General features: G+C 39.1%; 1 protein-coding gene across 3 annotated transcripts in view; it reads right to left on the bottom strand.

Annotated features, from left to right (window-relative positions):
• Positions 1–26145, bottom strand: part of NFATC3 (nuclear factor of activated T cells 3) — a 139224-nt gene that overhangs the window by 88131 nt on the left and 24948 nt on the right. For all 3 annotated transcript variants that reach the window (XM_055307215.1, XM_055307216.1, XM_055307214.1), the window contains exon 2: positions 562–1696. In XM_055307215.1, coding sequence (XP_055163190.1) covers positions 562–1696 — 1135 coding nt within the window. The remainder of the gene's footprint in view (positions 1–561; positions 1697–26145) is intronic.

Below are 26145 nucleotides of genomic sequence, written 5' to 3'. Positions count from 1 at the left end.
TAAAAATATAAAAAGCCTGTTCGCAATTAATTTTATTAGTAATTTAACCCATACTATAATCAATCTTTTACAAGAAGCTTTTTTAGGTAGGAAAATTCTTTCTAGGGATTCTTAAATGTAACTTATTATTATCTACAACTCATTATCCATATGTTTTTAAAATGCTAAATCCAGGGAAGCCTGGGTGGCTCAGTGGTTGAGCAACTGCAGGGTGTGATCCTGGAGTTCCAGGATCGAGTCCCACATCGGGCACCCTGCATGGAGCCTGCTTCTCCCTCTGTGTCTCTCATGAATGAATGAATGAATGAATGAATGAATGAATAAATAAATAAATAAATAAATAAAATCTTTAAAAAAAAATGCTAAGCCCAGTCTATCCAAGGCCCTTTTAAGAATCAAAGGAAAATACATGTTTACTTTAATTGATTTATCCAAAAGACACTGGGGAAAAAGGAGGGGAAGGGAACGGTCAAACCATTCCATATAGATAGTGTAGTCACATGCCACCGCCAATAACCCATAAGCATGAAAAATGACCAGCAGACATTTCCATCAACTCACCGAAATATTGGAGTGTGGCCAGGCTTTGGTTTGCTCCAGGTAAAAGGTGAAGGAACTGAAAGAAATTGGTCACCAGATGAATCTTTCTTTAAAGGATATTGAGATCCAAGGCCATCATCTATTGAAGTCTCCCGGGATGGTGATAAATTCCCTTGGTCATCTGAACAGAATTCTAATTTTCCTGGTAGTACAGCAGCTTGGTCTTCAGAAGTCTTCCTTGTTTTCAGAGGGATATCAGTCTCTACACAGCACTGAAATGGAAAAAGCGCAGGGCCAAGGCCTGATCCACCCTGGACAGAAGCATTAAGCCAGGTATCTTCTGTGACACTTCCCCTGGGGGAGTGACCAGGAGAAGGAACAGGTGAGTGATGGGGTGAAAGGGACCCAGCATAACAAACCTCAGCACTGGAGTGCCTTCGTTTCCCACAGGGGGAAGTAGGCCTTGATGATGGTCCTGAGGCTGGCCTGGGGCTCAGCCAATTCTCATCAGTGACACTAGATCTAGGAGAGTGGCAAGGAGATTGTCTGGGTGACAAGGAATGTCCAAGTCCATACTGTTGATGCCAGGACTCTTCTCCAGGGCAGCCTCCTGGCGAGCCACCAGGAGAAGTCAGAGGGGATCCGAGAGTAAATCGGGCGGCAGCTTCATTCAACTCTGAATCCACATCATCATAAATGTGTGAAAGAGATTCACAAGAAGATGCATCTGAGAACCAGCTCCTAGAAGATATGCTGCTGGCAGGACTAGGACTAAGGGAAGACTCCCGGTAGGATGGCTCAAGAGGAAGATAGAGATGATCTCTAGAAGGCCTTTCCAAATACTCCCTTTCTGGGTCATTTATGTGTAGGTCATCTTCATGAGCATCTATTTCTTGATGACAGTTAGGAGAGATGGATGTAATTTGAATACTTGGGCACTCAAAGGGTTTGGGACCACCTAATGGGCTGTATTTAGATTCAGGAATCTCACAAGTTCCTTCATAGTTTTTGTGACCCTGCAGCTGAAACGATGATGACAAAACAGAAGAGTGAGACGGTAATCCATGATGTGGTAAGCAAAGTGGTGAGTTTAAGGTAGATGGAGGTGGATCTACATTAAAGATGTAAATGGATGCACAATCATCTGGCTCAAGATCTATGGAGGGAAAGAAAAAAAAAGAAAAGAAAAAAAATCAACAAAACAAGAAATTAGAAAATTTAGATGTATAAATTATTAGATGAGAAAGTAAATAATAATCTTGAGAGAAAAAAGGACATAAAATGTATATCATTATAGCTCCACTAAAGAGTGGTATGTGTGTTTTGTTTATATTCAAATCACTTCTCTGCCTACACCAATAGTGTGGGTTTAAAAAAAAAAAAAAGTTTTTTTTAAGTACTCTCTATACCCAACATGGGGCTTGAACTCACAACCCTGAGTTGCATGCTCTACTGACTGAGCCAGCCAGGCACCTCAACGTGTGTTTTCTAAAAAGTGTATCTAATTATTTCTTCAAGTATACATAATTATTACATATTTATATTTGTAACTATATATGTAATTTTCTCATTTCCACATTTTCTAAAATGAAAATCAGAAAACATCTGAAAATAAATGCTTCTATAAAAGAATCATATCCCCAATTCTAAAAAACATTTATTGAATTATAAAATGATATAATCCTATAAATTCAGCCTCATCTGGGGTCTGCAAGTTAAAACAGAATAAAGGATAGAAGAGAATCTGAAACATTTTTAGTTATATGCATACATACTAATTTATTAATGAAAACGATTATAGACTCAACTCAGGAGACCTAGACTCTAGTCCACTTCTGCCATTAACTGTGAGCTCTTAGCCATATTATTTAGCCTCTCCAAGGCCTCAGTTTCTGTGTAGCAGTACCAGATCTTTTCATTAAAGGATTTTTTTTAGGGAGAGAGAGAGCTTGTGTGCACATGACTGGGGATGGGGGCAGGGGAGGGGGTGAGGGAGAGAAGGAGAGGGAGAATCTTAAGCCCCCACCGAGCACAGAACCTGCAGGGCTTGATCCCAGGACCCTAAGATCAAAACCTAAGTCAAAGTCAGATGCTCAACCAACTGAGCCACCCAGGTACTCCAAGAAATTTGTATGATTAACAGTAGCTGCTTCTTCCCTCAACATCATACTATCAAGAATTCATATCTTTGGACACAGCAGTCCAGGTTACAAGAGCCACATGACCCCACTGGATCCTTTACCTCAACCAGAAAAAAACTCATTAGAGCTTTTAACCTATGATTGACTGTTAAGGTAAACCTTTTAGGGGCAGAGCTTTTAAAATGCAACCCTTGCTGGATGGAATATCTAACACTTGTTTGTCCTGCCAAATGACTTGAGCGCAACTGCAGCAATAAGGGTACTTTGCAACTTCACTTTTAGAATGGAATGATTATTACCCTTTGCACAGAAAAAGAAGTTCAAAGCATTAGCACGAGGTGCTGGTTAACACCTTCACTTTCTTCAAAGAGATCATCATTGGGAAACCAAAGACAAAAACTGTTCATAGGTAGAACAGAAAAAAGCACAAACCTTTAGCCTCTTCTCAAAAGTACTCAAGGAGATCACATTATTTCATTACATTAGTAATCTTGGAAAATAACATATCTTCAGACTCCTAATGCTGCTGCCATTAACCAGCATCCATAATTTCACTATCTCCTTAAGTCCTAGATTTTGAAACTTCAAAGATGCTCTGTAGTTAGTGAACACATTCAGTAAAGTTTTTACATGTATTAAAACAACCTCCTCCCCCCATGTTTAAACCCTGGCTCTGTGTAGCGGTGCAAACAGACAAGTTATTTAACCGGCTTGAACCTGTTTTCTGAGGCAGTTTTTTTTTCTATAAAACTGTCAGAAGGTGACCAAAGTATCAACTGAAACACACAGGACCATTCTAAAGTAAGCAACCTAATATTATGACTAGTATTCAGCAAGAACTCATCACATGTTAATTACCCGGTCTTTCCATTTAAAAATTTTAAAGTGGATATGTTATATTATAATTTTTTTTTTTTTACTCTTAAGTATTTATAAACTGAAACAGCTTTTTAAAAAGTACACCCCTGAGACGCCTGGGTAGGTCGGTGGTTTATTTTAGCGTCTGCCTTCGGCCCAGGGTGTGATCCAGGAGTCCCAGGATTGAGTCCCGCATTGGGCTCCCTGCGTGGAGCCTGCTTCTCCTTCTGCTTATGTCTCTGTCTCTCTCTCTCTCAATCTGTGTCTCTCATGAATAAATAAATAAAATCTTAAAAAAAATAAAAAATAAAATAAAATAAAAAGTACACCCCTCACATCACTTACTGAATCAAGTAGGAAGGTCAGAGATCCAAAGAAGAATACCTGTACTTAACAGTGACAGAAGCTGGAGAAAAAAGCTTTTAAAAATAAACACCTTGGGGATCCCTGGGTGGCGCAGCAGTTTGGCGCCTGCCTTTGGCCCAAGGCGCGATCCTGGAGACCCGGGATCGAATCCCACGTCGGGCTCCCGGTGCATGGAGCCTGCTTCTCCCTCTGCCTGTGTCTCTGCCTCTCTCTCTCTCTCTCTCTGTGACTATCATAAATAAATAAAAATTGTAAAAAAAAAAAAAATAAATAAAATAAAATAAAATATTAAAAATAAAATAAAATAAAAAATAAAAATAAACACCTTGTGGGGGTGCCTGGGTGGCTCAGTCAGTTAAGTTTCATCCTTCGGCTCAGGTCACTATCTCACGGTCCTGAGATCAAGCCCCCACATCAGGCTCTCTGCTCAGCCCATCACCCTTGCTCATACTCTCGCATTCTCTCTCTCTCTCTCAAATAAATAAAATCTTAAGAAAAATAAAGAACTTGTGGTAAGCACAGCATAACGTACAGAGATACTGAATCACTATGTTATACACCTGAAATTAATTTAACATTGTGTGTCAACTATACTCAAATAAAAATTAATTGAAAAGCAAAAAGAAGAGGTTTGGGGAAAATGGTGAGTCACTTCTAATGGGTATTGGGTTTCTTTCTGGAGTGATGAAAATGTTCTAATATTGACTGTAGTGATGGTTACTCTACTCTGTAAATATACTAAAAACCAATGAATGGTATGCTTTAAATGGGTGAATTATATGGCATATGAATTATGTCCCAATAAAGTAGTTATGAAAATATAAAAAGAAAACAATATTACCTATAGTTTATCACAAATGTTTTTTAAAAGTTAAAAACATTTGTTTCTTATCTACGAAAATCATAAACAAATGTTATCACCTAACACTTAACTAATGTTTAACATTTTCACATATGTCTTGGTCTACAGTAGTATATTTTTTTTTTAAATTTTTATTTATTTATGATAGTCAGAGAGAGAGAGAGAGAGAGAGGCAGAGACACAGGCAGAGGGAGAAGCAGGCTCCATGCACCGGGAGCCCGATGTGGGATTCGATCCCGGGTCTCCAGGATCGCGCCCTGGGCCAAAGGCAGGCGCCAAACCTCTGCGCCACCCAGGGATCCCAGTATATTTTTTAAATAGCTACGGATCATAATATTTTGGAGGTTTTTTCCTAACCTTTTATTGAAGTACAAGATACATCATAAAAGCGCAGACATTATTTTAAAAATTTTTTAAAGATTTTATTTATTCATGAGAGACACAGAGAGAGAGGGGCAGAGACAGGCAGAGGGAGAAGCAGGCTCCATGCAGGGAGCCTGATGTGGGACTCAATCCCAGGACTCCAGGATCACACCCTGGGCTGAAGGCAGACCCTCAACCGCTGAGCCACCCAGGGATCCCAAAAGCAGACATTATATACAGCTTGATAAACTGTCACAAATAGACATATTCTGTATGGTATCCTTAAAAAAAAAAAAAAAAGATTTTATTTGTTTATTTATTTGAGAGACAGAGAGAGAGAATGGGTAGAGGGGCAAAGGGAGAGTGAGAAGCAACTCCCTGCTCAGCAGGGAGTCCAAAACAGGGCTCAATACCAGGATCCTAAGAGCATAACCTGAGACAAAGGCAGACGCTCAACCAACTGAGCTACCCAGGCACCCCTGTAAAAGCATCCTTTAAGAAAAACAAATGCCAAAAGCCCGCCTTTGGCTTGCTTTCAAGTCATTACCTCTCCACCAAGAGTAACCACTATACTGACTTCTAATGGCCTAGGTTTGTTTTACGTATATAAAATAAAACCTGTCTTTCAATGTTTTTTTGTATTTTATTGAGGCTTAAAAAAAGTTCCTAAGCAATTTTAGGGCCACATAAAACATCAAGGATCAGTGATCATAGCTATTTCCTACTTTTTTTTTTTTAAAGATTTTATTTATTCATGAAAGACACAGAGAAAGAGAGAGGCAGAGACACAGGCCAAGGGAGAAGCAGGCTCCCTGCAAGGAGCCTGATGTGGGACTCAATCCCAGATCCCGGGATCATGCCCTGGGCCAAAGGCAGACGATGCTCAACCGCTGAGCCACCCAACCATCTCATACTTGTTGTTTTTATAAATAATGTAGCACTGAACATCTCTATACATACATCTTTTTCTCTTCTTTTGAATCCCTCTCCAAGAATAAATTCCTAAAGGTGGAGTTACTAGATCATAGGGCATCCATTTTTAACACTTCTACTATGTAGAGACATTTGTTTCAAAAGACTTGTTTTAATATGCAACATGGGAAGGGCATGAGTATCAGTTTTACTTTAGTTTCTCCAACAAGGATGTTATTTTCAATTTTAATATAATTTAGGAGTAAAATGGTTCTGTAAAATATACAATGTTTCTAGGCTGCAAAAAAGAGAAAATCCAAATGAAAGTAGCTGAAGAAGGGAGGGTATTTTCTAACATAACAAGAGGTCTAAAGGTAGGACAGTTCCAGAACTGGTTATTTCATCAATTCAACAAAGTCACTGATAAATCCATTTCTTTCTGTTTTTCCCATTTTGCCACTTTTGGGGTGGCAAAAGTTATTAGCACTTTGTGGTGTTCACTTTTCTTTTCTTTTCTTTTCTTTTTTTTAAAGATTTATTTATTTATGACAGAGGGGGGAGAGATACAGGAGGAGGGAGAAGCAGGCTCCATGCCGGGAGCCCGACATAGAACTCAATCCCGGGACTCCAGGATCGCGCCCTGGGCCAAAGGCAGGTGCTAAACCGCTGAACCACCCAGGGATCCCCATGGTGTTCACTTTTCAACCACAAATATGTATTTTGTCCTAAACCAGAAGCATTGTGATCATTTGTTTAAAAATATTTTTTGAGTAGCTGCTATGTAACAGACATGTTCTAGACACTGAAAACACAAGAGTAGACAAAACAAAATCCCCATCCTCATATAGCTTCCATTCTACTGTGAAAATTAATAAAAGGAAATTTCATTTTAAATGGAGTCTGGAGGCCAGCAGGGGGAGCTCTCACATCCTCCAAGTCTTCCTCAATTGCTGAACAAAGAGGAAGAAATGAAACCGGAGGCGAACAGCAGTTTACCACCCCAAGGAGGAGGAAGAAGTTTTTCTCCTCCCCCAGGCAACAGCCCAGCCAATGAGAGACTGTCACAACTTAGCCAATGAAAAGTCATCACACTTTGAGTTCCAATTATTGCCAATGGGCTTTTTTTTTTTTAAGATTTTATTTACTTATTCATGAAAGACACAGAGAGAGGGGCAGAGACAGAGGCAGAGGGAGAAGCAGGCTCCCTATGGGGAACCCGATGTGGGAATAGATCCCAGGACTCCAGGATCATGCCCTAAGCAAAAGGCAGACGCTCAACCACTGAGCCACTCAGGTGCCTCACCAATGGTCTTTCTGATTAAAACAACCCAACTCCCTCACTTTCCTACATAAAAGAGCTTTCCTCTCCTTTGTTCTCGGATTTGCCTATTGTTTTGCCATAGCTTGCTTGTCTCAAATCACAATTCCCTATTCCAAATAAACATTTGCTAGTAAAATAACTGGCAGTTTTATTTTTTTAATTTTTTTTTTTTTTTATTTATGATAGTCACAGAGAGAGAGAGAGGCAGAGGCAGAGACACAGGCAGAGGGAGAAGCAGGCTCCACGCACCGGGAGCCCGACGTGGGACTCGATCCCGGGTCTCCAGGATCGCGCCCTGGGCCAAAGGCAGGCGCCAAACCGCTGCGCCACCCAGGGATCCCCCGGCAGTTTTATTTTTAAGATTAACACCACCAATAATATGTAATTGGCAGTAATATCTGCCATAAAGAAAAATAAAATAGGGTAAGGAGAAGAGATGTGAGGGGAGGAGCAAAGTTAAATTAGATAAGGGGGTCAGGGAAGGATTTTCTCTAATACATGAGGAGCTCCCAAAAGCATATGAGAAACTGAGCGATACAGAAATATTTGGGGAAAACACTGCAGGTGGAGGAAATAGTGAGTGCAAAGTCCTGAAGACAGAGAATTTCTAGATTTTATGAGAAAAAGAAAGAAGGCCAATGGGAAAAGAACTGAGTGAGGGTGTGGAGAACTAGGGGTGGAGGGACACTGGCTAGTAAAAGTAAGGCCTCATAGACCATTAGAACAACTGATTTTTATTATGAGATGAGAATCGCTGGAAGGTTCTAAGCAAAGAAGTGTCATAATCTGACACATTATAACCTGATATATATTTTAAAAAGTATTGTAAGGGGTACTTGGGTGGCTCAGTTGGTTAAACATCTGCCTTTAGCTCAGGTCATGATCCCAGGGTCCTGGGGTAGGCCCCGTGTGGAGCTCTATGCTCAGCTGGCAGTCAGCTTCTCCCTCTCCCTCTGTGCCTGCTCCTGCTGTCTCTTGCTCACTCTCTCAAATAAATAAAATCTTAAGAAAAGAGAGAGACTATTGTAATAATCTAGGTATAGGACCTGGGTCGTGATAGGTTACAGAAGTAGAAAAAGCAGTAAGAAATGAGGTGGGTTTTTTTGCTTTGGTTTTTTTTTTTGATAAGGTAAAGCTCACAGAACTTGGACTGGATTTAAGAAACAGAGGTGAGTCCAGGATGATACCAAGGTTTGGGGCCTGGACTACTGTAAGAACAATATTTCTAATTACTGAAATGAAGAAGAAAGAGAAATTTGGGAGATAGGAAATCAAAAATCCATATAGAATGTGAGATGCCAGTAAGCTTTCCAAGTGGAGATATCAAGTAGATAGCTCTATAAAGTCTCAGGTTTACCACATAGATTTGGGAGTCATTAATGTACAGATAATACTTAAGGGTATTAAGACCAGAACAGGGGCACCTGGGTGGCTTAGTTGGTTGGATGTCTGCCTTCTGCTCAGGTCGTGAGGGTCGTGATCCCAGGGTCCTAGGATCAAGCCCCACATCAGGCTCCCTGGTCAGCGGGGAGTCTGTTTCTCCTTCTCCAGTTCACTCTGCTTGTGCTGTCAAATAAATAAATAAAATCTTTAAAAAAAAAAAAAAAAAGACCAGAACAGAGGACTAGGGAGTGCAGATGGAGAAGAGAGCAGGCAAACAAGGCATAGGAGATTTCAAAGTTTAGGGATCAGGGAGACAGGAAATGGAAGAAGGGTCAGTCATTGAAATGAGGGGAAAAAAAAAAGAACGTGGCATCCCAGAAACCAAGAGCTCATTTATTCAGCATTTATAATTTCACTGCTATTTTCTACAACTGTTCCAGATGCTACGTATATAAATAGCAAATAAGTAAATATACATGCATGGGCCCTGCCCTCATGAAATGTACAGTCTCAGGGGAGATTGACAAAAATACAAATTAGACACTGTAACTACTACTAAGTGGTAGAAATTTCAGAGACTAAAAAAGAAACCTACTTTATAGAGTACAGGGATAGCCTTTTTGAGAAGGTGGCATATAAGCTAAAACCTGAAAGATGAATAAGAACCAGCAAGCAATGAAAAGGGGGTGAGTATGGGCAGGCACAGGTAGAGAAGATGACAGCTCCAACACAAGGGGATGATACAACTAAACACTGAGTCAGATAAGACCTTCGCTTCGTTGAGGAAGTGAAAAGCCTAATGTGTGGCTAAAGCCAACAACACAACAGGAGAACTGAAAAGCAAAAACTAAAAGGATAATGGTAAGAAGCATGACTTTTATTCTAAGGATAATGGAAACTATACGAGTTTTAAAGGGAGAGTGATAGGGACCGCCTGGGTGGCTCAGCAGTTGAGCATCTGCCTTTGGCTCAGGGAATGGTCCCAGAGTCCTGGGATCAAGTCCCGCAATAGGCTTCCTGCATGGAGCCTGCTTCTCCCTCTGCCTATGTCTCTGCCTCTCTCTGTGTGTCTCATGAATAAATAAAATCTTTAAAAATAAATAAAAGGAGAGTGACATGATCTCGATTATATTTGAGAGTAACTTTGACTACTACATATCTAGTATCTAGTAAGTCCCTAATGCTTAGTAAGTCTATAGTAATGTATTTGTTAAGGTTGTCTCAAATGTCTTAAAGCACTGCAGAGATCTGAATACAAAATTTGGGAGAATGCTGCTACATCTTCTTCCCAAGTGTCACCAAAGTCCAAGCTCTGGAAATGATGTGAATGGCTACTATAACCTCTCTATGATAAATAATTCTAGATCGGTATTTCCAACTCTACAATTCTCAAATTCATGGTGCTTCAGAAACTTGATCAAGACTTATTTGCTCTGTGTTCATTCAGCCACTAAGAGGTTCCACACAGGTATACAGTAATCTGTAACTGTAGAACAAGGGTTGGCAAAATATAGCTCATGGGCCAAACCTGGCCTCCACTTGTTTCTGTATAGCCTACAAGCTAAGAATTCCAACCATTCAAATGGTTGGAAAAAAAAGAATCAGATAATACTGTTACATGACACAAAATGATGTGAAATTCAAATTCTGGTGTCCACAGATAAAGTTTTATTGGAACATATCCATGCTCATTCTTTTATGTATGGTCTATGATTATTCTCATACAAGGGTAGAGCTGAGCAGCTTTGAGAGGTAAGTGCTTCCCACTGCTACCTAACAAGTTGCACTACTGGACAGCATTCCCAGTGCAGTGCATATTGACATATTGCAACATTGTTTTAAGCTTACAAGTACATACCTGTCAAAACAGGCCAGAGAAAGGTGGATTTCAAATCTAAGTCACACTTCCAAGGCACACTGATAATTTTGTTATCAAATTACATGGCAAAGTATCATGTTTACCATGCAATGACATTATGGCTGTGCTATAAGAATACCCTATACATCAGCAATTCCACAGTAAATTCATCACAATAGCCCAACTCACAAGAAAACAAAGGAAAAATTAGAAAAAACAATACCTTATAGCAAGATTTCTTCACAAAAAAAAGAATAAAAAATGAGGCTGCAACCAAAGAAAGTTTTTGAGTGGTTCATTTGTTAGCCAAGCACAGAAAACTATCTTCTAATGGTGATTTATTTAAATTGTTTGATTGCAGCAAGGGAAGAAACTTGCTCAGAGAAAAATAAACTGTATTAGCTTTTCAGCAAGCATGGTTGAAAAATTGAGGAAAAATTGAGGACACTGTTAACAACATCAATAGGCAATTACAAAACAAGGCAAACAGTTTCAAGTGGTTTTCCTTGGTTCCTGATGTGTAACAAGATGTTACAGATTATGTTCAATTACTATTTATTTGAAGAGTCAATGTGAAATGTATTTATTTTTAAAGATTTTATTTATTTATTTATGAGACACACACACAGAGAAGCAGAGACATAGGCAGAGGGAGGAGCAGGCTCCCCATGGGGAGCCTAATTGCGGAACTTGATCCCAGGACCCCAGGATCACAACCAGAGCCAAAGGCAAATACTCAACCACTGGGCCACCCAGGCGTCCCTCAATGGGAAATTTAAAGTGACTAAGAATTTAGCCTCTATGAATAGTCTGCATGGAACAATGTCAGGTAAGAATATTTTTGAAAAAGTTGAGAATACAATAGTCGAGTACAAACTTTTCTTTTTTTAAGATTTTATTTATTTATTCATGAGAGACAGAAAGAGAGAGGCAGAGACACAGGCAGAGGGAGAAGCAGGCTCCATGCAGGAGTCCAATGTGGGTCTCGATCCTGCAACTCCAGGTTCACATCCTGAGCCAAAGGCAGACGCTCAACCGCTGAGCCACCCAGGTGTCCCTACTTGAGTACAATGTAAATGGACTCTTAGGATGTATTATAACTGGTGTTGCTAAAAATATGTACGAGAATACAATGATAATAATGCTGTGAACAACTGTCATCCACCAAATTAGACAATCTATAAGAAATAAGCAAATTCTTACAAACACACCAATTACCAAAAATGACTCAGAAGAAGTGAGAAAATCTCAACAGATCAATATCAAATAAAGAGATCCAACCAGTACCCAAAAAGTCTCTCAACTAAAAAAGTCTAAAACGAAATGGCTTCACTGGTAAATTCTACCATTTAGAGAACATTCCAAGAGGCCTGTATTACCCTGATGCCAAAGCAAGACAAAGATACAAGAATACTATAGACTATATCCCTTAGGATTACAGACATAAAAATTCTCAACAAAATACTAGCAAACCAAATTTAACAGCATATTAAAAAAATAAATAAACAAATGGAATTTAGGGCAGGAATGCAAGGGCGATTCAACATATGAAAATTAATTACCATAGTACTAGAATGGAGGATCTGAAGTGACAGAGAAAAACATTTGACAGAATTCAATACTCTCATGATAGAAAAAAAAAATCAGCAAACCAGGAATAGAAGGGAACTTCCTTAAAACGATCAGGGATTTATAAAAACACAGTAACTAACATCATACTTAACTAACATCAGTATAACTAACATCATACTTTCAATGATGAAAAATTGAAAGCTTTCTCCCTGAGATCAAAAACAAGACAAAGACGCCACTTTCACCACAGCTATTCAGCATTGTACTGGAAGTCCTAGCCAGAGCAATTAGGCAATAAAAAGAAATAAAAGGCATCCAAATTGGAAATGAAGAAGTAAAACTATCTCTTTGCAGATGGCATGATTCTATATATAGAAAATGCCACAGAATGCACAAAACACAATTAGAACTAATAAACAAATTAAGGAAAGGTGGAAGGTAGAACTTCAACACATAAAATTCAGTTGTGCTTCTATACACCAAAAGGAAAAATACAAAAATTAAGAAAATAATTCTATTTACAATAGCCTCCAAAAGAATACTTAGAAATAAATTTAACCAAAGAGGTAGAAGACTTACATCCTAAAAACTAAAAAATATTGCTGAAAGAAATTAAAGAACTAAGTAAGTGATAAGAATTCCCTCGTTCATGGATTGGAGGATTTAATACGGTTAACACTGAAATATTCCACAAAACAATCTAGCCAATGCAATCTGTACCAAAATTTCAATGATTTTTTCTGCAGAAATGAGACCAATCATCAAATTTATATGGAATTGAAAGGGGTCTAGAACAGCCAGAACAACAATAAAAATGAAAAAGCAAGAAGACTCCCAAAACAGTGTGATATTGGTGTAAGGATAAACATACAGACTAATGCAACATTAGTGACTCCAAAAATAATTATTAAATTATAATAATTTAAAAAGACAATTTTTTAAAAAGATGCGAAAATGATTAAGTAGGAAAATAGCAGTTCCTTCAACAAATGGTGCTGGGAGAATAGGATAACCACATACAAAAGAATGAAGCTGAGGGGCACCTGGGTGGCTCAGCTGGTTAAGCATCTTGCCTTCAGCTCAAGTCCTGGGATCAAGTCCCACATATTGGGCTCCCCACTCAGTGAGAAGCTTGCTTCTCCCTCTCCCTCTGCCTACTGCTCCCTATGCTTGTGATGTCCTTCTATCAAATAAATAAAATCTTTTAAAAAAAGATAAAGAATGAAGTTGAACCCCACCTCACACTACATACACAAATTAACTCAAACTAGATCAATGACTTCAATATAAGAGCTAACACCACAAAACTATTAGAAGAACACATAGGTGTATACCTTCATGACCTTGGATTTGGCAGTAAGATTCTTAGATTTGATATTTAAAGCAGGAACAAAAGAAGAAAAACCGGATGAAACAGACTTCATAAAAATTAACTTTTGTGCATCAAAAGATACTATAAAGAAAATAAGGACAATTCTTACTCAGCCATAAAAAAGAATGGTATCGGGGATCCCTGGGTGGCCCACAGTTTGGCACCTGCCTTTGGCCCAGGGTGTGATCCCGGAGTCCTGGAATCAAGTTCCGTATCGGGCTCCCTGCATGGAGCCTGCTTCTCCCTCTGCCTGTGTCTCTGCCTCTCTCTCTCTCTCTCATATGAATAAAATCTGAAAGAAAGAAAGAAAGAAAGAAAGAAAGAAAAGAAAGAGAAAGAAAGAAAGAAAGAAAGAAAGAAAGAAAGAAAGAAAGAAAGAAAGAAAGAAAGAAGAAAAGAAAAGAAAAGAAGAAAGAAAGAAAGAAAGAAAGAAAGAAAGAAAGAAAGAAAGAAAGAAAGAAAGAAAGAAAGAAAGAAGTCTTGCCACTTGCATCAACATGCATGGACCTAGAGAGCATTATGCTCGGTGAAAAAAGAGAAAGACAGGGATCCCTGGGTGGCGCAGCGGTTTGGCGCCTGCCTTTGGCCCAGGGCGTGATCCTGGAGACCAAGGATCGAATCCCACGTCGGGCTCCCAGTGCATGGAGCCTGCTTCTCCCTCTGCCTGTGTCTCTGCCTCTCTTTCTCTCTCTCTCTCTGTGACTATCATAAATAAATAAAAAATTAAAAAAAAAAGAGAAAGACAAATACTATGATTTCAGTCATATGTGAAATCTAGAAAGCAAAACAACAACAACAAAAAAGAAACAGACTCATGAATACAGAAAACAAACTGGTGATTGCCAGAAGGGAGAGAGTGGGAGGATAGGCAAAATAGATGCAGGGGTTTAAGAGGCACAAACTTCCAGTAATAAAAAAAATAGGTCACAGGGATGAAAAGTACAACACAGGAAACAGTGAATAATACTATAATAATGCTGTTTAGTGACAGATGGTAACTACACTTAAGTGGTGAACATTAGGTAATGCAAAGAAGTGTGGAATCACTATGTTGTACACCTGAAATAAATATAAAATTGTATGTCAACTATACTTCAATAATAAAAATTTTAAAATATTCAAAAATAGTTCTTGAAAAATGCCACTCAACAAGCCCCTCTGATTGCCTGTAATAATGACATTTTCCCTTCAGAGAGTTAATTTCCCCCGTATATTAAAAAAGAAAACAATCAGGGACACCTGGGTGGCTCAGTGTTTGAGCATCTGCCTTTGGCTCAGGTCATGATCCTGGGGTTCTGGGATCTAGTCCCGCATCAGACTCCAGGCAGAGAGTCTGCTTCTCCCTCTGCCTGTGTCTCTGCCCCCACCCCCTCTTTCTGTGTCTCTCATGAATAAATAAATAAAATCTTCGGTAGCTAGCCCAGGTGGCTCATTGGTTTAGCACCGCCTTCAGCCTAGGACGTGATCCTGGAGACCCAGGATTGAGTCCCACGTCAGGTTCTCTGCATGGAGCCTGCTTCTCCCTCCGCCTGTTTCTCCTCTGCCTCTCTCTCTCTCTGTCTCTCATGAATAAAAAAATAAAATCTTTTTTAAAATAAATAAAATCTTAAGAAAAAAAAATAAAGCAATCTAAAAATTGAGAGGAAAAAAATAAAAATAAAAATAAAAATTGAGAGAGGAAAAAAAGACAACCCAGAGAATGGAAAAAAATATTTACAAATAATGTATCTGATAAAAGTTTGAGTATCTAGATATATAAAGAATCCTTAGAGTTCAAAAACAAAAACACAACCCAATTTTTAAAATGGGCAAAAGATCTGATGGACATTTCTTCAAAGAAGATATCCTAATTGCCAACAAGCACAAGAAAAGATTTTTAAGGAGCACTTAGGTAGCTCAGTTGGTTAAGCAACTGACTGTTGATCTTGGCTTAGGCCTTGATCTCAGGGTCATGGGTTCAGGCCCTGTGTCAGGACACACACTGGGCATAGAGCCTACTTTAAAAATAGATAGATAGATATAGATAGATAGATAGATAGATAGATAGATATAAAATTTTATTTAAAAATTTTAAGATTTTATTTATTTCATTTATTTTTAAAGATTTTATTCTCTCTTATGGCAGAGAGCACAAGCAGGGGGAGTAACAGAGGGAGAGGGAGAAGCAGATTCTCCACGGGGCAGGCCCAATATAGGGCTTGATCCTGGGATCATGACTTGAGCTGAAGGCAGACATTTAACAGATTGAGCCATCCACGTGCCCCTAAAAATAAATTTTTAAATAAAATATAAAGAAAACTGGGCAGCCCCGGTGGCGCAGCGGTTTAGCGCCGCCTGCAGCCCGGGGTGTGATCCTGGAGACCCAGGATCAAGTCCCACATCGGGCTTCCTGCATGGAGCCTACTTCTCCCTCTGCCTGTGTCTCTGCCTCTCTCTTCCCTCTTTCTGAATGAATAGATAAATACATCTTTAAAAAAAAAATAAAATAAAATAAAGAAAACTAAAAAAGAGAAAAAGAAGATGTTCAATATTGATCATTAAAGAAATGTAAATCAGAACCACAGTGAAATACCACTTCATACCCACTAAAATGGCTTTAATTTTCCCCCCAAGATTTTATTTATGTACTGGGGAGGGGGGCAGGCAAAGGGAGAGAATCTCTAATAAGTGCATCACCTGACACGCGGCTGTATCTCACAACCCTGAGATCATGACCTAATAAGCCAAAATCAATGAGTTGGGTGTATAATTGGCTAAACCACCCAGGCATCCCAGGATGGCTTTAAAACAAACAAACAACAACAACAAAATCAAGTACTGACGAGGATGTGGAGAAATGGGAATTCTCACATATTAGTGATGGCAATGTAAAATGGTGTAGTCATTGTGGAAAAACAATTTGACAATGTCTCAAAAAGTTAAACAGAATTAGCTAAGACCCAGCTAACCCACCTCTAGGTATATATATACATACACAAGAGAATGCAAATATACTGTCTTCATAGAAACTTGCACACAAATGTTTACAGCAACATTATTCATTAATAGCCAAAAGGTAGAAACAATCCAAATGTCCATCAGTAGACGAATGGAGAAGAAATTATGGTGCATAGAAACAATGGAAGCCATAAAAAGAAGCGAAGTATGAAGTATTCAAAGATGCTGAAATCTGGATTAGCCTAGAAAACATTACAGTAAGGGAAAGAAAAAAAAAATCACAAAGTATATGATGCCTTTGATACAATATATCTGGAATAGGCAAATAATAGAGACAGAAAGCAGACTAGAGGTGACCAGAGGATGCAGAGAGAAGGAAATAGGGAGTGATTTCTTAATTGAGTATGAGGTGTTTTTAAGGGGTGATGAAAAAGTTTTGAAATTAAAGTGAGTTGGTGGTTGCACACATTATAAATACACTAAATACCACTGAATTATATATTTTAAAATAGTTAATTGTATACTTTAAAATGATTAATGGCATGTTATGTAAATCTTACTCCAATCAAAACAAAAACAAATTGAAAGAATTTCCAGAAAGAGGACTGAAGACAGATGTTTGCCCATTCCCTACTGAAACTCCACTAAATGATAGTAAAAGATATTTTTTAAGGGTGTAAACTCACAAGAACAAAAAGAACAGAAGGTAAAGCTATGGCAACAAAACTTTTAGAATGTGCAATATAGAACATATGGCAACTGATTTAGCATCTGAAAACTGAAAACTAATTTTTCAGTAAAGAACTCCAAACACTCAAGAAATGAACCACCAGGTACTTTTGGTGAAGGCAAAAATGAAAACAAGACGGCACAAAATTTAATGAGTCACTAACCTTCCCAATTTCCCACACTGCCTCACTTTGCACTACTGGATGACCATCTCTCTAGGTAGAACACTGGAAATTTTCTCAAGAGGTAAAACAGGATAAGTGAGAACCAGGGTAACCACACTGAAAACAGAGTGGACGATATTAAAGTCTCTCTAAATTATTAAAACCCCCAATACTCTTCTCTCCTTTAGTTCACAGTAATATGTGCTTATACTCTGCAGGCAATAGAAGAGATTCTTCTTTTGGGAATCTGATTAGCCAAAGAGAAAAGACCTACAGTTAATGACATCATAAGGTAACCCAGTAAACTCCTATAACAAGGCCTACAAGTTAGCAAGTGCCACTTGTTTTTTTTTGTTGTTGTTGTTGTTGTTCATGACACACACACACACACACACAGAGAGAGAGAGAGAGAGAGAGAGAGAGAGAGAGAGAGGCAGAGACACCGGCAAAGGGAAAAGCAGGGTCCCCGCAGGGAGCCCGATGTGGGACTCGATCCCGGATCCCGGGATAACGACCCGAGCAGAAGGCAGGCGCCCAACCGCTGAGCCACCCAGGCATCCAGCAAGTGCCACTTGTGATCACGTAACTACCATTAAGATTTTGGTGCCTCATTTTTAAAAATAAGCAGTTAGCCACAGATCATCAAACATCTGAGAAAAGCTTCACCATTAAAGAAAGAAGCAAGGGCAGCCCCGGTGGCTCAGCGGTTTAGTGTCACCTTCAGCCCAGGGTGTGATCCTGGAGACCCTGGATTGAGTCCCATGTCAGGCTCCCTGCATGTGTCTCTGCCTGTCTCTCTCTCTCTCTCTCTCATTAATAAATAAAATCTTTTTAAAAAAATAAATAGAAAGAAGCAAAAAGAGAAGTAGAGGGAAAAGGCTATGCAGCAAGATGAAAACCTCAAAAATAAAAACAAAAGTTGCCCTCAATAACCTCAGAGGAAAAAACAAGAACATGCGCTCATTTAAAAAGATGAGGGGTGCCTGGGTAGCTCAATCAGTTGAGTGCTGAACTCTTGATTTCAGCTCAGGTCACAATCTCAGGTGGTGAGATTGATTCCTGCATGGATTCCTTCTCTTCTCTCCCTCTGCCCCTCCCCCCACCCCATGTGCAACATGCTCTAAAAAAAAAGTTAAAAAGATAAAATAAGAGCCCCTAGAAATTAAAATAACGAATGAGAGGCTCAAAGAAAAACTGAAATATCAAGTTGAAAAAATTATCTAAAGAGTTAAGCAAAGAGAAAAACAGGAAATGAGAAAGAATATTAGAATCTGTCGAGGAGTCTCAGAGTTGAAACTTTCAGTTCCGGAAGAAGAGAACAGAAAATGAAGAGGAAGAAATAAAGGATCACTGAGGGTCTATTAATAAGCACAATGGATGAAAACAGATCCACACTAATGCACATCATATGAAATTTCTGAACACAAGTGACAAAGATTTTATTATTTTATTTATTCATGAGACACACAGAGAGAAGGCAGAGACACAGGCAGAGGGAGAAGCAGACTCCTCACAGGGAGCCCGACGTGGGACTCAATCCTGGAACTCCAGGACCAACGCCCTGAACCGAAAGCAGACGCTCAACCCCTGAGCCAGCCAGGCGTCCTCCTAAGAGTTTAAAAAAGTAAAGGATTCCCTACCTTTAGGTTCTATCTAATAATAATGAAAAATTGTTCAAAGGAATTTTCATACGAAAAAAAAGAAGCAGGAGAATCATTGGGCAACCACTGACTTAGCACTATTATGCTTGATTATAGGGACGAAGTCAATAGTGAAGAAATGGTACTGCCACCACAGCTTAACATCCAAATGTAGGAAAAAATAAGTAAGGTCAATTCACAGTCATCAAAGAGAACACAGAACATATACTAATATGATTTTGTTAAAAAAAAAAAGTCAGAACAATTTAATTTTTTCCTACAATTGCCATTATAGTGGCCTACAAGGAGAAAACAATTAGAAAATCAAATCTACCTAGATTATAATAAGAAGCCTTTGTTTGAATCCACTGCATGTGACATTCTCACCAATGGGGCAAGAAATCATGGTAGCAATTAGGTATACAAACTATTGTTTTGTAAACAGTGACCCATAGATATCAACATTTAGAGCTTATCCTTTTCAAGTTACTTATGAATAAACAATATAACAATATTAAATATATATTCATGTTTCCAAATATTATATTGGATTAGTATTATTAGTCCTTGTATAATACTTGTATTAAATACATAATGGCAATGGCAACTACTATGGAGGACAAAATTCTAAATTACCATGAGAAGCTGTTGAAAACCACTTAAAGGAGAGAGAAAACAGGGGCGCCTGGATGGCTCAACTGGCTAACCATCGGACTTCAGGTTTTGGCTCAGGTCATGACCTCAGTGTGGCGAAATGGGGCACCAGGCTCCAAGCTCTGAGCTTCAGCATGGAGTCGGCCTGGGATTCTCTCCCTCTCCCTCTGCCCCTCCCTCATTCTCTAAAATAAATAAATAAATTTTTTAAAATTTTTATTTATTTATGACAGTCACACAGAGAGAGAGAGAGAGAGAGAGAGAGAGGCAGAGACACAGGCAGAGGGAGAAGCAGGCTCCATGCACCGGGAGCCCGACATGGGACCTGGGTCTCCAGGATCGCGCCCTGGGCCAAAGGCAGGTGCTAAACTGCTGCGCCACCCAGGGATCCCTAAATCTTTTTTTTAAAAAGGCAGAGATACCTTGTCTGAAGAAAGCTGCTTCTCCAGCCCAGCCTCCTGTGCTGCAGACCGTCTGTCCCTACGGCCCACGTCCTCCAGTCCTGCCTGTTGCTCCTGCCTAAAGGACATCTGGACACTTCGAATTTTTCCATAAAACTGATCCTTAAAGGATCATTAAATCTTTAGAACTGTTAGGAACCAAGGACTTCCCTTCAACAGACTTTTCCCTGATTCCAACTACCTTTCAAGTTTGCTCAAATTTGTGGGTGGCTTCATCCCCTCAACTAAACTTTTAGTCCTACTTAGCCTGACATCACAGAAGTGCTGAAATCAACAGTCCAATAAAATATGAACTAGCCATGGGAAAAAATAATAATAATAATAATAAAAAGGGGGGGGTTCCCTGGGTGGCTCAGCGGTTGAGCACCTGCCTTCTGTCCAGGGCATGATCCTGGAGTCCTGGGATTGAGTCCCGCATCGGGCTCCCTGCATGTGTCTCTCCCTCTCTCTTTCTGTGTCTCTCATGAAAAATAAATAAAATATTAAAAATAAAAAATAAAAAATAAATAAAAATAAAAAATAAAAGGCAGAGAGAAAATAACAAAAGTGGTTGAATTATGATCCAACATTAACAGAGACTACACTAAGACCACACTAGACAAATAATGGATTGTGTATTATATTTAGAAAGTAGTGCAGAATAATGCCAAGGTGGAGGTGGGCAGTGATCAAAGGAAAAAACACAATGGAGAACACTGACTTTGGAGTCAAATAGACTACTTAATAGATGTCTTACCTTCATCACGTTAATTACCTTATCAAGTTTCAATTACCTCATCAAGTAAATTGAGGATATTATCGACACTGAAATGTTGTGAGGATTCTAGATAATCTGTATCAATATCTAGTATCATATCGGATAATATACCAAATAAATGATTATATATATGTATATATACATACACATTTATACATATATTATGTATATAATATTTAATAGAACAGAAGCAAATCTGGTTCTCAATAATCTGTTACTATTGACTATAATTTTTAAGTCAACAATAGATATCCATTATTTAAAATGCCTATTATCAGAGAATAACAAAAGCATAAGAACTTTCAAAGTAGTCATCTAATAAACCACATGGATAAGTCCTTTACCACAGTGATATGGATAAGTCCTTTACCACAGTGATATGAATGCCAACGCTTATGCTTCCAATGAGTGTACAAGAAATCCATGATTTCAGAAAGCAATGTCTTGCACTATAGACTTCCGATTTCTTCCCAAACCAGCATTCTCTTTCAGATACCATTTCTTCTTAATCCCTTACTACTATCAGGCTACTAAGGATGGCACCTCCCACCAGACTCCTCTCTGTTCTCAATTTCTTAAGAGATTCTCCATCCTCATATCTCAAACTTTTTTTTTTAAGATTTTATTTATTTATTCATGAGAGACACAGAGAGAGAGGCAGAGACAGAGGCAGAGGAAGAAGCAGGGTCCCTGCAGGGAGCCCGAAGCAGGACCTGATCCCAGAGCTAGCACTCTCATCTACTCCCACACATCTCTCCCAGCTTTTTCAACATTTCTTACCATGTCTTTGGAAGGCCCATACCATCCAGCTACATCACCTTCTATCTGTTATTACCATTATCTAACGTCCTCTGGGTCACTGGCATCTGTAACAGGCTTCCTCTATAACTCAACTCTACTTGACCCTAGGCACCTTCAACATCCAATTCCCACTTCAGTATCCAATTTCCAGGAACTTGGACTTTGATATTGCTTGGGCCCATCTGATTCCTATAATTTTAAATTTTTAAAATTCCCATCTTTGACTACTACCCCTACCTATTCATCACTCTTTCTCTTACTCCATTAGACCCACTGTGTTATCTCGTTTAGATTCACAGTTTCTTAACCCTTCCCCTTTCTCTCTATCTTTCATCTCCTGGCTTTACTTAGTACCTTATCTACACTATATCTCAAATTCCGTCACTTCAACTGCCTTCTTTCAGGCAGCTCATTTCCATTCACTCTCCAACCTTCCACCTAGCAAATTTCAGCCCAGAATCAATCCAATCATCTGTTTTTCTGCTATTACATAAAAGCAGTCAAATATTGCTGGAGGAATGGGGGGAGGAGTCAGAGGCAGTTGGAAAAGGACAACCATCTACACTGGTATAAACACAAATAACAGCAGAGAACTACTATCTCCCACTATACCACCCTCAAAAATATATGATCTCTATAAATATCTATAACTGCCCTTTTGATTTCTTCCTTTCTCAGAAAAAAAGTGACCCATCTCCCATAGAAAGCTACTCTTCTCCATCTATGCTCTAAATTCCATTCCCCAGAGTCATCACTGGTCTTCTCTTTCATAGCTTCAACTTTCCCCTTCTCGTCACCCGCTACTTCCTTCAATCTGTCACTTCCTTTAAAAAGCCTCCCTGAGATGAGATCTTCTATTTTAGATGAAGAAGGGTCTTCACTCTTCTTCATCGAAAGTACTGTTTTAAGATGGGGCAATTCTGATCCCCAGGGCAATTCTGATCCCCATAATATTCCATTGTATACATGGGGATCCCCAGCAAAATTCTGCTGGCATTTTTGGTTGTGATAGCTGAAGGGGTAACTATTGGCAAACACCAAGTAGGGGCCAGAGATCCTGCGTACAGCTCAGCTCCCCCAAAGAATTATCCAGTCTAAAATGTCAAGAGTACCAAAGCTGAGAAACCTTGCTCTAAAAACTGTTTTTAGGGGAGACTTTAGTGGCTCAGTCAGATAAGGGTCTGACTCTTGATTCTGGCTTAGACCATGATCTCAGGGTGGTGAGATTGAGCCCAGTGACAGGCTCTGCACAAGGCTTTAGACTCTACACTGGGCATGGAGCCTGCTTAAGATTCTTTCTCTCCTGGGGTGCCTGGATGGCACAGTCCATTGAGCAGCAACTTGGTTTTGGCTCACGCTGTGATCTCAGGATCATGGGATTGAGCCATGCATCGGGCTGAGCTCAGCACGGAGTCTGCTTGAGACTCTCTCCCTCTTCCCTGTTCTCTCTCTCTCTCCCCCAAATTAAATCAATGCCCAGAAATCAGTGGCATTTCTATACACTAACAATGAGACTGAAGAAAGAGAAATTAAGGAGTCAATCCCATTTACAATTGCACCCAAAAGCATAAGATACCTAGGAATAAACCTAACCAAAGAGGTAAAGGATCTATACCCTAAAAACTATAGAACACTTCTGAAAGAAATTGAGGAAGACACAAAGAGATGGAAAAATATTCCATGCTCATGGATTGGCAGAATTAATACTGTGAAAATGTCAATGTTACCCAGGGCAATTTACACGTTTAATGCAATCCCTATCAAAATACCATGGACTTTCTTCAGAGAGTTAGAACAAATTATTTTAAGATTTGTGTGGAATCAGAAAAGACCCCAAGTAGCCAGGGGAATTTTAAAAAAGAAAACCATAGCTGGGGGCATCACAATGCCAGTTTCAGGTTGTACTACAAAGCTGTGGTCATCAAGACAGTGTGGTACTGGCACAAAAACAGACACATAGATCAATGGAACAGAATAGAGAACCCAGAAGTGGTCCCTGAACTTTATGGTCAACTAATATTCGATAAAGGAGGAAAGACTATCCATTGGAAGAAAGACAGTCTCTTCAGTAAATGGTGCTGGGAAAATTGGACATCCACATGCAGAAGAATGAAACTAGACCACTCTCTTTCACCATACACAAAGATAAACTCAAAATGGATGAAAGATCTAAATGTGAGACAAGAGTCTATCAAAATCCTATAGGAGAACACAAACAACACCCTTTTTGAACTCAGCCACAGTAACTTCTTGCAAGATACATCCACGAAGGCAAAAGAAACAAAAGCAAAAATGAACTATTGGGACTTCATCAAGATAAGAAGCTTTTGCACAGCAAAGGATACAGTCAATAAAACTAAAAGACAACCTACAGAATGGGAGAAGATATTTGCCTATGACGTATCAGAGAGCTAGTTTCCAAAATCTATAAAGAACTTATTAAACTCAATACCAAAGAAACAGACAATCCAATCATGAAATGGGCAAAAGACATGAAGAAAAATCTCACAGAGGAAGACATAGACATGGCCAACATGCACATGAGAAAATACTCTGCATCACTTGCCATCAGGGAAATACAAATCAAAACCACAATGAGATACCACCTCACACCAGTGAGAATGGGGAAAATTAACAAGGCAAGAAGCCACAAATGTTGGAGAGGATGCGGAGAAAAGGGAACCCTATTACACTGTTGGTGGGAATGGGAACTGGTGCAGCCACTCTGGAAAACTGTGTGGAGGTTCCTCAAAGAGTTAAAAATAGACCTGCCCTATGACCCAGCAACTGCACTGTTGGGGATTTACCCCAAAGATACAGATGCAATGAAACGCCAGGACACCTGCACCCCGATGTTTATAGCAGCAATGTCCACAGTAGCCAAACTGTGGAAGGAGCCTCGGTGTCCATCAACAGATGATGGATAAAGAAGCTGTGGTTTATGTATACAATGGAATATTACTCAGCCATTAGAGATGACAAATACCCACCATCTGCTTCAACGTGGATGGAACTGGAGGGTATTATGCTGAGTGAAATAAGTCAATCGGAGAAGGACAAACATTATATGTTCTCATTCATTTGGGGAATATAAATAATAGTGAAAGGGATTATAAGGGAAGGGAGAAGAAATGTGTGGGAAATATCAGAAAGGGAGACAGAACATAAAGACTCCTAACTCTGGGAAATGAACTAGGGGCAGGGGGTGGGGGTGAATGGGTGACGGGCACTGAGGGGGGCACTTGATGGGATGAGCACTGGGTGTTATTCTGTATGTTGGCAAATTGAACACCAATAAAAAATAAATTTATTACTAAAAAAAATTCCCTCCAACTCCTTCTGCCCTTCCCCCTCTCTAAAAAATAAATTAAAAAAAATAAAATAATTAGAAAATAAAAAATAAATTTTTAGAAAGAGTCATATTCTTGTACTGTCTCTACTTCCTCATTTTTCAATGTTATCTGGCTTCAGGTCTCATCTATATACCAAAACAACTCTTTTTTTTTTTTTCCCAAAACAACTCTTAATACAGTCCTGCACTTTCATCCATCTCACTGAATAAGTAGATATTAACCACCCTTCCTTCTTAAAGTCTTCTATTTGAAAAAACAACCGTGAAGACATGAAAGCAGAAAATAAATGAAACAGAATAGAGAAAAATCAATGAAACCAAAATATGATGCTCTGAGAAAATCAAGTGAGCTAAAAACTTAAGGTCACCTAAAAACCATGTGTAACTCTACAGATTCATTCATAATTGCCTAAATCAGAAGGAAACAAGATGTCTTTCAACATATGAATGTATAAACTAACTCTAGGGGTGCCTGGGTGGCTTAGTTAGTAAAAGCTACTGCCTTTGATTCAGGTCATGATCTCCAGGTCCTGGGATCGAGCCCTGCATGGGGCTCCCTGCTCTGTGGGGCACCTGCCTCTCCCTCACACTCTGCCTGTTGCTCCTCCTGCTTGTGCTTGCTCTCTGTTAAATGAATGAATAAAATATTTAAAATAATAATAACTAATTCTGGCACTTTCATAATGGAATACTTTATAGGATTAAAAGGAACTAGTTATTTATTCATACAATAATATGGATGAATCTTAAATACATTTTGCACATTTGTGAAATAAATTAGACACAAAAGGAATGACTCATGGGAGGATTTTTAAGATGAGCAACTTTTCTCTATGTTAATGGGGTAAGGAACACATAACACTATGCATTTGTCAAAACCCACAGAACTGTTCATCGCAGAGAATAAACTTTAATGTATGCAGTGAAAAAAAAATCAAGGAGTTTGGAGGGGGGTTCCTGGATGGAATGCACACACTGTAAAAAGAATGTACTGTATATAACATGTTATGAGGTCATAACCTCCAAAAAGCATCTGGAATATATAAAGAATTCTTCCAACTAAACAACAAAAAGACAATTCAATTTTAAAATAGGACTATTT

This window comes from Nyctereutes procyonoides, unplaced genomic scaffold, assembly GCF_905146905.1.
Source record: "Nyctereutes procyonoides isolate TBG_1078 unplaced genomic scaffold, NYPRO_anot_genome, whole genome shotgun sequence".
Taxonomy (NCBI): domain Eukaryota; kingdom Metazoa; phylum Chordata; class Mammalia; order Carnivora; family Canidae; genus Nyctereutes; species Nyctereutes procyonoides.
The sequence above is the reverse complement of the archived record's forward strand: the minus strand, read 5'-3'. Positions and strand labels throughout refer to the sequence as shown.